This window comes from Gavia stellata, chromosome 3 (assembly GCF_030936135.1).
Source record: "Gavia stellata isolate bGavSte3 chromosome 3, bGavSte3.hap2, whole genome shotgun sequence".
In the NCBI taxonomy this organism is placed as follows: domain Eukaryota; kingdom Metazoa; phylum Chordata; class Aves; order Gaviiformes; family Gaviidae; genus Gavia; species Gavia stellata.
Window position 1 is genome coordinate 24,515,606 of NC_082596.1, and position 15,971 is coordinate 24,531,576.

Genomic DNA, 15,971 nt, shown 5'->3' on the forward strand with positions numbered 1-15,971 from the left:
CAAAATCGTTTTATAGAGAAACCAAATATCTGCTTAATCACAAAAAACCCCAGCATTTAGACTAAACTTACTTGATAAACTGAATGAGCAAAGTAAGTGGCAGCTAACATAAATGAACCCTAAAAATGAACTTTTCATTGTTGCAGCAGTGTGTGTTGTACTAAGTAATTGAAAACACATCTTGATACTGACTTCAAATTAAAAAGTGGAAAAAGCTGAGATGCACAGAAATCCTTCCTTTGCTTTTAGGATGTTACCTATAATTTATCATTTTGTTTTATCATTTCTGCACTCACACCCAAAACAAAAGCAAAACTGACATTCATGGCATTTCTAGATTTTGAACAATAACATTTTATTTTTGTAGACTATTCTGGTGTGATCATTACTGCAGAAAAAAATAACACTCAAGGTTAAGAATAGCAAAGGCTGAAGATCAAAACTGGCTACCAAGCTGAACAGGTACCAGATTGGGACACTAATTTTCAAAACTCAAGTACAAAGCTAGTTCTGCAAACTACATGCATACTTTTATAAATTGGTAATTAACACAAACTAATCTAGCATCTGTTCATGCAAATAGCTGGTTTTGAAACTCAAATATTCAAAATTACAGAAGTTACTCTAGTGAATTACATCTTTGTGCTTTTTTGACACGCACAGGTAGAATTAACCTCAAGAAGAAACACATCATATAATTTATGATGTTGATAGAACAGATGATAAATACAGTTAAATGAAGATATACTCAGTACCGTAATTTCATTACAGGGAAAAATAAAGGAAATTCATAAATGAATGGTAAAAATAAAAGGATAAATGGTAAAATAAAGGATATTCATAAATGAAATAGAAAGAAGCCTTTGAAATGAATCTATTATTTTACTACCAATGATAACATGGCAGCCCACATAATAGTCAGCGAAAAGATTTTCTGATTTTGGTCCTTTTTAATCTCAGAATAACAATTAACCCTACCACTAACGGACAAGATTGTAATCTCAGTTTCAGCAGATGACATCTTGAAGTACTTAATGATTATCTGGAAATAAACATCAATGCAAAGGAAAAGATAATTTGTTCAGTGTATTTCAGAAGGATTACTAAAGTCTCAGATGGATAGTCACCTTTTTTGGATGCTGTCCTACTCTACTACTTGCAGACAGTACTATATCAATAAATAGCCTAGAAAATCCCAGAAAGCCCTATCATCTTTATTAGCAATAACAAAGTTTAACTTCAGCACTCTTAAGTGGCCAGAAAATATTCCTAAATTCAATAATTTATTGAACTCCACAAACAAATGCATTTTTCTATGCGGGAGTGATTTTGAAAACAGTGAATTTTAACTGTTTATGCACAAATCTTGACTTCCATACGTGCCAGACTAAGCGATGTGAACAGACTGACTGAAATCAAAGAGATTAATCACAATGTACAAAGTCAGATAAAATTATGGACTAAAATACTAAATATCAAGGCAAATAGCAGATATTCTATTGAAAGCACATCTCCTTTATCTTGTTTTAGAAAATGTGTCACATGAAACTATCAGGGCCGCAAAGATAGTACCTACAGGAAAATAAGAAGAAAATTAAACATATATTTCAAAATTGAAAGTTTGATTATTTTTAATTTAAAAAGTTTTAATTTTCTGGGAGAATATTTCTTTAAAACTGAAAGTTGTTCCACAGTATTTGCACAGCTGATGCTGTTCAATTGTGGACACATGTTATTGAGGGAGGTTGCAAAGGCAGAATGGCTAGTTTCATTTAAGTGAACATACCTGTTACTGTTTTTGTTTTGACAGGACTGCTGGCATACTCAGAGGCTTGATTTGATTGCTGCCTTGCCAAAGGTGCACTTCCAACTGATGCATCTTCCTCTTTCTTTCGAGTTACTGATGCACCAAGTGGAACAGTTCCTACAGACTGCTAGAAAAAGAAGTGCCTTGTGAATCACTCAAAACCAAAACACATTAATGTTGAATTATGACATTGTCATGAGAAGTATGTCTTAAACTACATATTTTGAAATGTATAGAAGACAAATTGAAACAATGATTGGAGCACCTATATTTTGAAAACAAATTATGAAACACTACACCGAGACTTGCACTTGTAATTCTTTATTTTAGTCCTGTTAGTCTGAAGAAAAGCCTATGACAACAAAAAAAGTGAAATATAATTTATTAACGTAAAATACCATGCTTGTTAGCCAATCAAAATGGACATGAGTAAATCTGGATGATCACCAAAGCAAAATAATTATCTAAATGTTTAATGGAAACTGGAAAATTTTAGCCAGATATGAGGATCCCAAAGTTTTGCAAAGAAATTTATCAACTTCCATTAAACTTCGAAAGAAAAGATGCATTGCTGTTTACACATTATTATATTTGTTCCTCACGTTTTAAATATAAAATTTAGTTCTGACCACTACTGATTTTGAAGTGTTTTGCCTTTCAAGCATATCAATAAATTACAAACTGCTCAAAATATGACACAGTTAAATGAAACTGAAGGCATTAAAATCTAGTTTCAAGGACTGCATCCTTATTTTAAGATTAGAAAAGAAGGACGTGTATTAACCTACATGGGTTCTGGAACTGGAAGTCTACAAATGAACACAGTCTACTGGCTTTGTTGTTACTTTTTTTATTAGCATGAGCTAGAAAAGACAAAATCATTAAAAATATTGGATCATCCATTTTGCTGTACAGTTGCTTGTTCACATTTTGCTGTAGCATTAGCTGCTACGTAAATTGTAGATGTACCCCAGAAGCAGAATATTTGTACCATTGATTTTGCAGAGGATTATCACTTAAAGATGACAAAAGTTTTTTCTAAAGATCAGACATTAGGATTACATGCCTTTTAATTAATTTTTGTGTAATTTAATTTTGTTGGTATTGGAGCAAAAATGTAATCCATATAGCTGGGTAATGAGAAACCTCACACACTGCATTAGGAATCTCTGTGGGAAACAAATTCGTGTGAGGCGGGCAATGTGCTTGTAAATTTTCTCCAATAGAAAACAGATCACTGAATCAAGCAGTGTGCAACACGTGCACACATACAAACCCCCAAAACAAACAGAAAAATCATTTAATTGAAGGAGAATGATTTCCAAACGCCTTCACCATTTTCCACTATAAAAGTAAATTAAAATAAGAACGACAATCAACTATTTAATCCTACTGCAGTGAAAACAATCAACTTATATATACAGTGGTATGCAAAGTTAATAGGAAAATACTGATGTCAATGACAAACAGAACTCTCATCTCTCCTCCTCCCTCTAAACATACAGTCATGAAAAAAGCACTAAAAAGTCATTCTGGAATACAGTAACATGCCACTTCGGTGTCCTCTAGCCATAACAACAATGAAAAAAACCCATCAGCTTTGAAAAGACAAGTTTTACATGGCAGAAATACTTCCCACATGCATACAGAGAGAGAGTCTGAAGTTTTGTAAACTTTCGTCAGACACTTTACATCACTTATTTTCAAAATTTAGCAGTTTATCTGATACAACCTTTCATAAGGCAAAGCCATCTGCAGCTTTCCCATGACGGCAACTGTTGACCCATGATTTGGCAATTCTGGATGTAACACTGCAAGAACATTGACTTGCCAAAGTGAAGCAAGAGTTTCTGAAGAATGAACACAGACAAGACAAGACAGTACAAAAGACTGGATGGAAATACTGTCTGAAGAAGCAGTATCCACTTCTGAACCACTGAAGAAACGGATCAGCAAAATACAATAATAATGTTACACCACTAGTCATATAGTGAAAAACATCAAGGCTATCACAGCCAGACAAAGCTGGAAAAAATTATGACCAAATATTGAGTGCTTGAGTGCTGATCTGGACAATGAAACAGCTGTTTCATCTTTGCTCACTGAAATCAAGCCTGGTGTTGCTGTTGATGACGCCCAGTACAATCTTGTCAGGTTTTTGGCAAAAGATTTCTGGTTAAAAGAATGCAGAAGATGAAAGATCAATGTTGAACTAGATGGAAAAGGATCATCAACATTTGGGGTTTAGCCACAAACTGATGAGGAAATTGTGGCTTGGGAAATAGCAGATGACAAGAGCCCCACAGCTGTACAAGAAGATGAATCTGATGAGAAAGGAGACATTGCAGGCAAGTGTTATCATAAGCATTTCATCACAAGAATCCAAAAAGCTAGCTATAAAGTAATATGTAGTAAAGTTTAAAAAACCTACTTGGGATGTAAGCTTTATGGTTACTAATTGCTAGTGTTATAAAGAAGATAAATAAACAACATTTAATAAAGTTATGGAACTACAGCAACATTTTTTTGAGGTTGTTTTGTTGACACATAGTCAAAATCAGATTCTGTTCTAGAATACTGACCGTAGTTTTATCAATGCAATAATGTTTTGTGGCTATTACACACTGAATACTAGATTAATAATAATTCATGGTACTCAAAATAAGAAAATTTACTACTTTTCCAGTATAATAATTACAATTAACTTTTCAAGCGGCGGCTAAAAAAAAGCTACAGAAAATCTATCCTTCTCCAAATTTAAATTTTATTGACACAAATAATCTAATACATTACACACCATGTTAAGTATGTGTACACAAAACACACATATACATATATGCTATTTATGCATGTAAATGGATCAACAGATACATATTATATTATTTATTTTACTTCATACTGTGCGGTCAACATGACTTTGGAAATGGTAAAGATCTAAACTCAGAGAAAGGCATAGAACAACAATAGCTAAAAACCAACCCGCAAAAATACCAAGTCCCAAGTATTTCCTGATTTATGTAGAGCTACGCCAACTAACTGAAGCTACAATAACCTGTAAAGAGAGCTAGTGGAAAATTGCCCCAGGTAGAATAAATTAATATATTAATATTTTACTTGGGACTTTCAGTAATTAAATATTTTATTTCTGAATTATAACTTCGCACAAGTGTGATGCTGAAGAGGATGCAGGCAAATCTGGGAACATGAGAAATGTGTTCTACAGAAAACTTGACTAACTGAGCAGATGAGTAACTTTCATTTGAGGGATGCCTATACAGTCACCTCCCTGATAACAAACCAAAGGCAAAAGAATATTCCAAGATAGGAACTTAAATATTATTACTCAGTGAAAAAATGAAGCACTTGCTTGTAAAATGTTGAATTCAGAAGCCTCAGCTCAGACATGGGCTGCCATCTTTGAAATGATACCAAACCCAGCTATCCCATATGATGGATGCTGTGTGCACACAGACTGATGCGTACATGTGCAGTAGCTTGCAACCAGCAAGCAGGAAGAAAAATTAATGAAGTCTTTGGAATGGGGACAGATGGCAGTTCTATTCAAGACATGGTGTTTCCTGAACATCTAAGATCACTGTCATGCAATCACTATCTGCCTCAGAGAAGACTATTTAGCTATGCTGCACGACTGTCCAAGCTATGCCAGAACGAGCTCCAACAGCAAGGAGAATCTACCTTGCCCACCTTGCAACAAGTTCTAATATCATGAAACCACAATCACTGTTTGACTACAGATTTATGTTTCATTGTTTTGATTTCTGAGATTAATAATGTAAGCACACACCTAAATTGCTTCAGAGAGCTCAAACAAAACTAGGCATTAGGCCTAGTTACCAATTAAAATTAAATTAATAACATTACATTAATTAAAATTAATTCCTAATTAAAAATATTAGGCATGCCTACCCCCTGGGGTTCACAAAAGAACCTTCTTTCCTGGCACATGAACTTGCTAATTCAAATGAAATTCTGTGACTGCTTTAGGTAGGAATTTCAGGTATGGTCAGAAAAGTGCTCTGCTGGGATAAAAGACCAATCACTGATCAGGTGTAATCTTTCCAAGCTTATGTGATGAACTGACGTCAGCCAAGAACTCCCACATTTTCAACAACTGATGAAAGCATTCTATCAGCAATTTCAAGGGGACTCTGAAAGTAGAAGATAAGGTTCAAATCCCACGTAGCTTTAGTTCCTTAAGTAGTAACTTCATTCCCACATCCTTCAGAAACTTAACTGTTCTGTGGAGTAAGAGGTGACAGATCCTGATTGGGATAAGCACAGTGCTTTTGGCCTGCAAGAAGTATCAGAAATCAAAACCTATTATAATTTGAGAAATAGCTGCACACCAAGAAGATAATTATGTCTAGCATAGAAACATGCTTATTTTATCAAAGCCTTTCCTGCTATTTATCAAGGTAGAAGAGAAAAACTAGAACTAAAGAAGGGCAACACAGATCTACCCTCAACAGCCAACTTTGCTACAATACAGAAAAAAACTGAAGTTTGGGTACTGAAACTTACCCTTACATTGTGTCATTCATTCATTGCCATTCATTATCAGAAGTGTTTGGTTCTCAAAGACACAAAGATCTGCAATATTCCAAAAGTCATCCTAAACCAGATGAAATTAGAGGAATTACTTGTTCTACATGAGTCTGCTGACCAAGTTATGATGATAAAATTATTTCATCTTAGGCAAACATTCCAGAGAGACCTCTGGTGCAGACCTCTGAATGAAGAATTGCCCAAAGCATACCATCAAGAGTTGATAATATCCTCAGACCACAATGAACCTTCCATAAAGCAGTGAAAGGATTTTATAACAAAGTAAAATTCCTAAGATAATGATAAAGAAAAGAGAAAATGAGCAGAGAAAAAAGTTGAAGAAAAAAATGGATTAAATTGAAATGCTAAAGGCCGATTCTGTAATCTACCTAACCCAGCTGATGAAAAATTCTTGGTTTTGAATTGGCATACGCAGTCTTCCGTGGTGTAGATGTTCATGAAAAAAGGGAGAAATTTGGATTCTGGATTCACATAGGTGTATTACATTCCAGTGCTTTAAAGCATTATGAATCTGGAAGAGGTGCAATGTCTTTTCCTTATTTGTTCCTGTATACCACTAAGGTTCCTGTATACCACTAAGGACCCACCTGCACTGCTGGTTTTAGATCTACTCCATTACTGAAATACTCATTAAATTAGATAGTAACACACACACATACAGAACAGCCAGAGAAAATGACAGAATCAGCAGCCATACCCATTTATATTATACATCTACATATATGTGTAGGTACACATTTTTTGATAGTTTAGTCTTCACTAAAATTAGCCCTTTTATCTCATAGAAATGAGTAATGTAAGAAAAGTATTAACAAGCCACGAAGGCTTTACAGTAATGTGCATTTGAGAAAAAAAAAAGATTACATGCACTCATTTACATATTCACTGCAAAAAGTGTCACATATCTGACTGTCTCATATCAAAGTATAGCTAAGGCTTTTTTACCAAGAAAAACAAACTCTTAAAATATTTATCTGTGCAAAGCTAAGTATGGGTTTTTATAAAAGAGTGAAATAAATGAAAAACACCACTCGTTTACAAAAATAGAACAAGCCACCTCTGAAAAAAAAAATCTTCAAAAAATAGTCAAAATAAAGTATTAAAAAATATTACAAAATTACTAGAAACAAGGCCTCACTGCCACAACCCACATCTGAAAAAAATCTTCAAAAAATAGCCAAAATAAAATATCAAATTACTGGAAACAAGGCCTCTAAGTGTAGCTTTGTTTTGCTTTTTAATAGGGAGGCAACGTTAACAAGCAGTAAACAGCATACATACAAGAACTCACTCTCTATAGTGGTATCTTTCCTGAATTCTGTTCAAATTAACCTTTTATAAAGCACTAAAGAGCATATCTTTTCAACAGGGATTTCAGACCAAAGAAACACAAGGGTTTTAAGCATATATTATAGATGTGCTGAGTTTAAGAACTGTTAAAAAGCAGCAAGTAAGCAACTGATGCACATACTACACTAACACATCTACTGCTGCTACACATATAGCTCTCTTTACAAAAACAATCCATACAGACTAAAGTATTTTAAAAAAATGAACAGCAATTTTGGCTGACACATACAAGAACATTTAAAAAAAATCAACTCAAACTTCTGTGCCAGTTTAAACCCTGCTTTAAGTCTAGCATAGGTTCATCAATCATCAAGCAAGGTATGTAAGATGTCTTTTGAATTTGCTGCTCCAACTTCATGGATTATTACCAGTTACTGAAAAAAATGGTGGTAACAAAAACATATTTCATAAAAGTCTAACAAATTCAGGAACCAAAAACATGATTATTTTTAACACCCAGATAACGTAAAATATGCTATTTTGATGTGGAACATATGGATAGAGTACAACATATCTGGCTCATACTCATTTTCCTTTGAGCAGTCACACAGACTGTGTATAAAGCAGAATAATTACATTTTTATCAGATTTCTTCTTAATGTATTAATTCTTAAAATGTAGAGCTGAAGAGCAAAACATTTACATTCAGAAAATTTACCCATGTGTCCAACATAATATTCTTTATAAATACTGATATCTTTAAACTTTTCTTAGTATTTCCACTTCATAGGTGTAACACACCAAATGTCAGTACAAAAAAATTTACCATTGAGTAACTTTCTCCAGAATGCTTTTCACCTATTCTTCAGGTTTTGAACTAAAGGAGAGCAAAATCAAAAAGTATATTTTTTAATTTATTCTTGCCGTATTAAGTACTAAAAAGTTGAGAATCAATCCATTAACCATTAGAACTATCATATAATAGGTTAATAACAAGATGGCATGACAAATTCACTCTTTTTTAACATATACACTAAGTAGCAAGTTCTGGTTGTTGTGGTTTTTCTTTTAAACTAACAATTTGGTGTAAATATCTTAATAGGCATGATGTTCAGAAGGTGCTGAATTAAAACATTTCTAAGATGTCTCTAGCTTGCAAGTCAAAAACTGGGGATTTTGAAAATAAGTTTTGAACTTTAAGTTACAGTACTTTGATTTATAAAGTTTCCTTGCTCTGCACCAAGTCTCAAGTTATTTCAGCTCAGTATTATTGAAGAATAAACTAAAATAATTTAACAAAATCAATTCCAACAATTGCTACCACTTGAACATATATTCTGTCTTGGGTGTTCTGGGTTTTTCTGGGTTTTTTGTTTTTTAACCCATTAGCCGACCAAGGTTTCTGGTCTTTATTACTGCACACTGTACACACAGTACAGTGCTCCAAACAGGAAAGGTGTTCCACCAATAGTGCCTTTTTCTAGACAAAGCACCATGTAATACTTGCTACACTGATTATCTGGAAATACCATCAGCTACAGCTGATGACAAGGTGAAAATACTCTCATGATAACAAATATCTTTTCCTTACCTCTTCCTGTCCCTATTACAAATCCATGGTGGTTTTTTTTCCTTTTCTGACACTAAGCAACTGTATTTTCTTCTGTTTGTACATTATTCAGAGCTGTTAGATATGAAATCAACATAAAACATTTTTGAAAAAAATTGTATAAATTGTATAAGTATTATACAATGTTAACTAACTCCTTGTGTCCACTTGAGTTTAGAAAAGGAAAGGAGCAGGAGGACAAAAGAGCTAAAAAAGAGCCAGCTAAAATATTTCATTGTCTATGGGAATACACACTGATATCAAGTCAGGAAACTCATAAGCTTCTTTTCCTGTTGGAAAAGGCTGAGGTACTGAATGGCTTCTTGATCTCGGTCTTTACTAGCAAGACCAGCCTTGAATCCCAGCTCCCAGAGACCAGGGGGAAAGGATGGAGCAAGGAAGACGTACCCTCAGTGGAAGAGGATCAGGTCAGGGAACACTTCAGCAAACTAGACATATGTAAGTCCATGGGCCTTCATGGGGCGCACCCATGAGCGCTGAGAGAGCTGGCAGATGTCATCACAAGATTACTTTCTATTTTCTTTGAACAATCATAGCAATTGGGAGAGGTGTCTGGTGACTGTAAGAAAGCAAATGTCACTTCTATCTTCAAGAAGGAAGACCCAGGGAACTACATGACAGTCAGCCTCACCTCAATCCTCGGGAATGTGATGGAACAACTAATCCCGGAAACCACTTCCAAGCATATGAAGGACAAGAAGGTGACTGGGAGTAATCAGCATAGTTTCACCAAGTGGAAGTCATTCTTGACCAGTCTGATAACATTTACAATTAAATGACTGGCTTGGTGGACGTTGTCTGCCCAGACTTGAGTAAGGCCTTTGACACTGTCTCCCATAAGATCTTCAAGGAGAAGCTCATGATGTATGGGCTGGATGAGTAGACAGTCAAGTGGACTGAAAACTGACTGAATAGCTGGGCCCAGAGAGTGGCGATCAGTGGCATGAAGTCTAGCTGGATTCCAGTAAGTAGCAATGTACCCCAGGGGTCAATAATGAATCCTGTTCAATATATTCATTAATGGGAGGAGTGGCTGATATGTCAGAGGGTTGTGCTGCCATCCAGAGGGACCATGACAGGCTGGAGAAATGGGCTGACAGGAACCTCACGAAGTTCAACAATGAGAAGTGCAAAGTCCTGCACCTGGGGCGGAACAACCTTATGCACCAGTATATGCTGGGGGCTGTCCAGCTGGAAAGCAGCTTTGCAGAAAAGGTCCTGGTGGACACCAGGTTGAACAAGAGCCAGCCAAGTGCCCTTGCTGCAAAGAAGGTGAATGGCATCCTGGGCTGCACTAGACAAAGTATTGTCAGCAAGTCAAGGGAGGTGATCCTTCCCCTCTACTGAGTGCTGGGTCTAGTTCTGGACTCCCTAGTACAAGAGAGACACGGACATACTGGAGAGAGTCCAGCAAAGGGCCATGAAGATGATTAAGGGACTGGAGCATCTTCCATATGAGGAAAGGCTGAGAGAGCTGGGATTGTTCAGCCTGGAGAAAATAAGGCTCATGGTGGACCTCATCATGTATAAAAACACCTGAAGGAAGGGTGCAAAGAAGATGGAGTCAGGCTCTTCTCAGCGGTGCCCAGTGACAGGACCAGAGGCAATGGGCATGGACTGAAACACAGGAGGTTCCCTCTGAATGTAAAGAAACATTTTTACTGTGAGGGTGACTGAGCACTGAAACAGGCTCTTTATTGAGCAAGACCTCATACAACTTCCTGTAATACCTAACAGGATTTTGTAGACGTCACACATAAGAAAACTAAAGAGTTTGCCTCGAGTTCAGTTCAAAGAGAGATGTTAATTGTATTCCTGACTATTATAAACATAAGCAGCATTGGCTTTGCCATATCACCTTTTAAAGAAAACATGCTGCACATTATACCATACAGTATACAAACAGACAGCGTAACTTCTTACTACAAACTGTTTCAGTAGTCGCCTCTATTATTACTGGGAGAATTTACAAATTATAAACTTGCAACAAACATACTAAAATAAGGACATAACAGGCATTCAACAAAAGCTCTGTGCTTGTTTGTGTTTTGTATATACAAACTTGTTATTTCATTTCTGCCAAACCAAATTTTATAAGCAGCATTACTACTCATGATTAAAATCCAGCTATGCCCCTCAGAATAGCATTATACTGACCTATGTCCAACATCACCAATTAGGTAAGAGGAGATAACGAACAAGAATACAGATAGAGAAGAGGCTTATTTTACACACTTTCACTTCAGCAAAGAAACTCTAACCGTAACACGTGCTTGAAAGCATCATGTCTTACAGTTGTTCCATTAAATGTTCAAAAATTATGAAGGTTGTACAGAGCATTTTTGTTTTGTTATACAAATTAGACTATGGTAACAAGCTAAACCTTTTCCAATAAGTAATATACAAGGCCATAACCTTGACTAGAATCCTTATCCTAGGATAACTACAGTGTTACATAAAGAAAAAAAGTCTTTGGTTAAGGATAGTTTAATACAGGTACAGTTTTCTTTTCAAATAAAATTTCTTCAAAACTACTACAGACATTGTATTTTATATTATGTGCAGTCTATTAATGGTGAAACTAGTATGATGTTGACAGGTTTATAAATACACATTTCAAATAATTTCAAATGACTAAGCAACTCTAAATGCTAATAACATTAGAAATGTGATACAGTAATCTTAACCAGAAATAGATCACAAAACATTTGGAAGGCTGTATAAGGTCACAAATTACAAAATAACTACTTAATCAAAATTTGGTTAAAAATTTTGCCACTTGTGATCAAAACTATGGACAAATAAGTTTCCTAATGTAGTCACTAAACCTTTCTAGTCACTTAATATACAAGGGCAATCAAAAGAGAAGGTATTAAGTAACAGCTGATCGTACACATTAATGTTAAGGAAAGACTTTTATACGAACATTTGAAATAACCAGGCTCAATTACATTTTGGAAGTGTGGAAGAATGGCTTAGTAACAAGGGACACGATCTGATTCCCATGAGCAACCCAGTCTCTGATGAGAGGAAAGGCTCGGAGGAAACCGTTAACTGTCCTTGAAAGCCTGTTGTGATAAGAGACAGTGGAATGGTAAACAAGAAGAAGGAGCTACATCCACGAAGAGAAGTGCTCTTGTGCATGCACAAGAGCACTGTACCAACCACACTCGCCGCCTTGGCGCGTGAACAGAGGCTGTAAGCCAATCATACAACTGTTGCGGACGCGTGTACTTGGCATCTGTCTATATATACTCTGTAAGCTTGAATAAAGGGGAGAACGACTATACTCATATTAAGATTTCATCGTTACTCCGGGTCCGTCTCCCACTCCAACATGGAAGGATAAATAACAGTATTGCAAAGGTAAATAAGTGGTCTGTTTTAAAAAAGAGGTATACCAGGAAATGTTGTGATGCTCCATTTATGATGCAGGAATGAAGAATAACTCAACACATTTAAAAACAGCATGAAGTTATTAAAACAATAAAGCAGCAATTTACACATTGAAGTTTTTCAGATGGTGCTGGTGCAGAATGAGCTTAACGGGACTTAAATTAATGTTTGGCAATTACTACCTAACAAGGTTATTCACATACAAGAAACAGAAATGTTTACAGATCATGTTAATCCTCCCACTTCAAGGGCCCAGTATGAAACTTCTGTGATGAGCACAGTGTTCTATAATTGTGAGACAAATACCAAAGATTCTTATATCGGCCACTTAATAATTGACCACTCATGACTGAGACAGAACATCAGGCTACAGAGATCACTAGTTTGATCAATTATGACAAATTTAAGCTTTAGAACAGTCCACTGGTCTGCCAAACAACAGTTAAAAATAAGCTTAAAATCAGGCAAAACCTATGTTCTTTCCAGGTCAGGAGTACAGGGCGTGAAAATTAAGGCCAAGAATATGTCAAAGAAAGCACTGAGCCACGCAGACCTACAGCCTTAACTTACTGTATATTTTCCGAGCACTTCATATGCAAATACGTGTTTTGACATTATATACAGAATCTGTTACAGTGTTCACTTATGTCAAGTTATGAACTGTATGGTTCATCTCCTATTAAAATGGGTTTTAATAAGAGTAGTGATTTTATAACTAGTTATGCAATTATTTGATAGACCATCCCAAATGGTTGAAACACGATTTACTACTCAGACTTGGGAGGCTTATGAGGTCTCAGTGGTTAAAACTAGTTGCAAAATACTGATTCTAAACAGTGACCATCAAAAAACATTCTCTCTATTCTTTTAATTAAACTTTATAAATGAAAACATTGTGAAATGAAAATTTTAATATGCAATATTAAATAATTCAAAATAAGATCAACAGTATGTGCAGCAAACTCAAAGGAACAGGGTGACAGAAAACAAGTATGTGGAACAAGAATGCACTACTAGCATATATGAAGAGAAAAATCTCCCCTCTCCTTTCCCTCCAAAAATACATACCTGCTGAACGTGTCTACTAGCTCGTTTCTGAGGTTGGTAGATAAGCCAAGTATACAGGACTGGATCAACATTAATTGCTAATCCTTGTACGCTGGACAAGAGTACTGCACCTATACACCATAGAAAAGAAAAGAAACTGTAAACTATATGTTAGATAATCTCCATATATGTATTCATTTTTCTTGCACACAAATCAGCTTTGATGCAGACTTTTATTTGGATTGGACTTACATATACATTAATTTTAAATTCCCATCAAGAGTAATAATTAAAACAAACTTCAATAACTTCTTGAAGGTGAGAAATTTGCCAGCACTGTCAGTGTTATGGACACACAGACACAAAATACAGAGAATTGCATTTTGATTTTGCTTATTACAATTTTTGCTAAGAAAACTGCTTGTTTTCACAAAGTTGTGTGTGTAACTGAATACACACAACACCCTTCCTCAGATTCTCAGCCAACAGTAACATTACGCAAGAATGAGACTATTGACGGAAAGAGAAGAATATAATGCATGGCTCCCCCAACTTCAATAAAGAAACACTTGGTCTAGGACAGTGGGTTCTTTTAATAAAGACAGGTCTACTTTAGGTTAGTGTTCTGCCCAAAGCTGCTCAGGACAATCATTTTTCATGTAAATGTGGTCATGAATATTCTTTATTGGACTAGTTAGGTAAAATAAGGCAAATTTTTGAACTCTGCTAACGTTGGCAGTCTCAGTACTGTGAGCTTTTAGGATTTTATCCTAAGTTTTACAATATACCTTAATTTCTTTAAATCTCACTTTTGAAGTCCTAGGATTACAAGATAGGGCTATTATATCTTCATTTCTTAAAAGTGAACTTCCAGTTTTCTTACGCTTGTGAAGAAAAACTTACATGGAAAACATCAAGGCTCAAAATAGGAGAAAAACTATTCTCAGTATCCAGAAATCTTAGCATATACTTCAAGTCAAGCACACTAAAACCCAATTTATGAAGCACTATTGCCATTAAACCTGCATTAAAAATCTGATGTTGTATTAATGAGGGTTTTGTTTTAATAGTACAGATAAAGTATCTATTGCAGCAGAACTTAATTACAGAGCTGTAAAATTCAGAAGCAAATGGATTAATATAATACAAAGGTATCCACTGTATTGAAAAAGTGTGGCAAGTAGTAATAGTTGTCTTTTCACATAAGTTTTGCAATTTTACAACAAATAAATAAATGAAATAAATAACAAAATAAATTCAAAACAGAAATCCTGGTTATTGGAAGGTCCTAGCACCAAGTTCTAGAGAATTACAGTAGTTCTACAATTCAAAGAATCATAGTTCCTAAAGCAATATATACTATATTTACTCTGTAGTATACAATATAATTATGCAGCAATCTGAATTTAATAATAAATTCAAATAAATTCAGAAAGCTTGTCACACAATTCAATGTACTTTCCAAAAACCAGAAAAAACATACGCCTCAAAACACGTAACACATCACCAAAATTGTAAAAAAAAAAAAAAATATAAGTTACGAGTTTATTGTATATAACAAAATTTTAAAACCAGCTGAATTCCAAATGGCAGAAGACCCACCAACCGGGGGTGACACAAGCAAAGCCTGATGAGTACAGTGGGAAAATGGCAGTCAAGAAATACACAAAGATAAACCATCCGCCTAGCACAGGCTTGGAGTTGGAACACACACTGTGAGGAACTCCTATACACAGACTAGTCTATGTGATCTGATGGTTATAAATGTCAGTAATAAACCTTAGAAATAAATCTGCAATTTAAGGCAAAGCCAATGTCAAGCATAAAGTAAAGTGGTAACGTGCAAGTAAGAAGAGCAGTGAATATGCCTTGCGGCAGGATCTGGAGGAGACTAGAAAAAGGAAGCAGAAGGTAACAGAGGACTGATAAAGTATATGCTACAATCATTAGCTTTTATAAGATACTTGGATGTCAAAATAAGAGAATCCTGCATCTTTAAGAGATACCGCCTGTTGTCAGCAATACTTAATGAAAGGCTTAATGTATATGTGATATGACAAGTGGGATTCAGAGACCTCCCAAAGAGTGAGGAATAAAGTCAGCCTACAGGCAAAGCCAACAAAAAATCCCACATTTGTAACAGATTCCTGAAAAAAAAAAATAGTGTTACTGTAGCACATGATGCTACTTACTCAATTTAGTTTCTCGTTTACT

The 15,971-nt window shown here is 35.3% G+C and overlaps 1 protein-coding gene across 1 annotated transcript in view; it reads right to left on the minus strand.

Moving 5' to 3' along the window:
• The window catches only part of VPS13B (vacuolar protein sorting 13 homolog B), a 490,950-nt gene that overhangs the window by 261,254 nt on the left and 213,725 nt on the right, over positions 1 to 15,971 (minus strand). The window contains exons 19-20 of the mRNA XM_059815701.1: positions 13,779 to 13,888; positions 1,787 to 1,934 (exon numbers count right to left, since the gene is read on the minus strand). Coding sequence (XP_059671684.1) covers positions 1,787 to 1,934; positions 13,779 to 13,888 — 258 coding nt within the window. The remainder of the gene's footprint in view (positions 1 to 1,786; positions 1,935 to 13,778; positions 13,889 to 15,971) is intronic.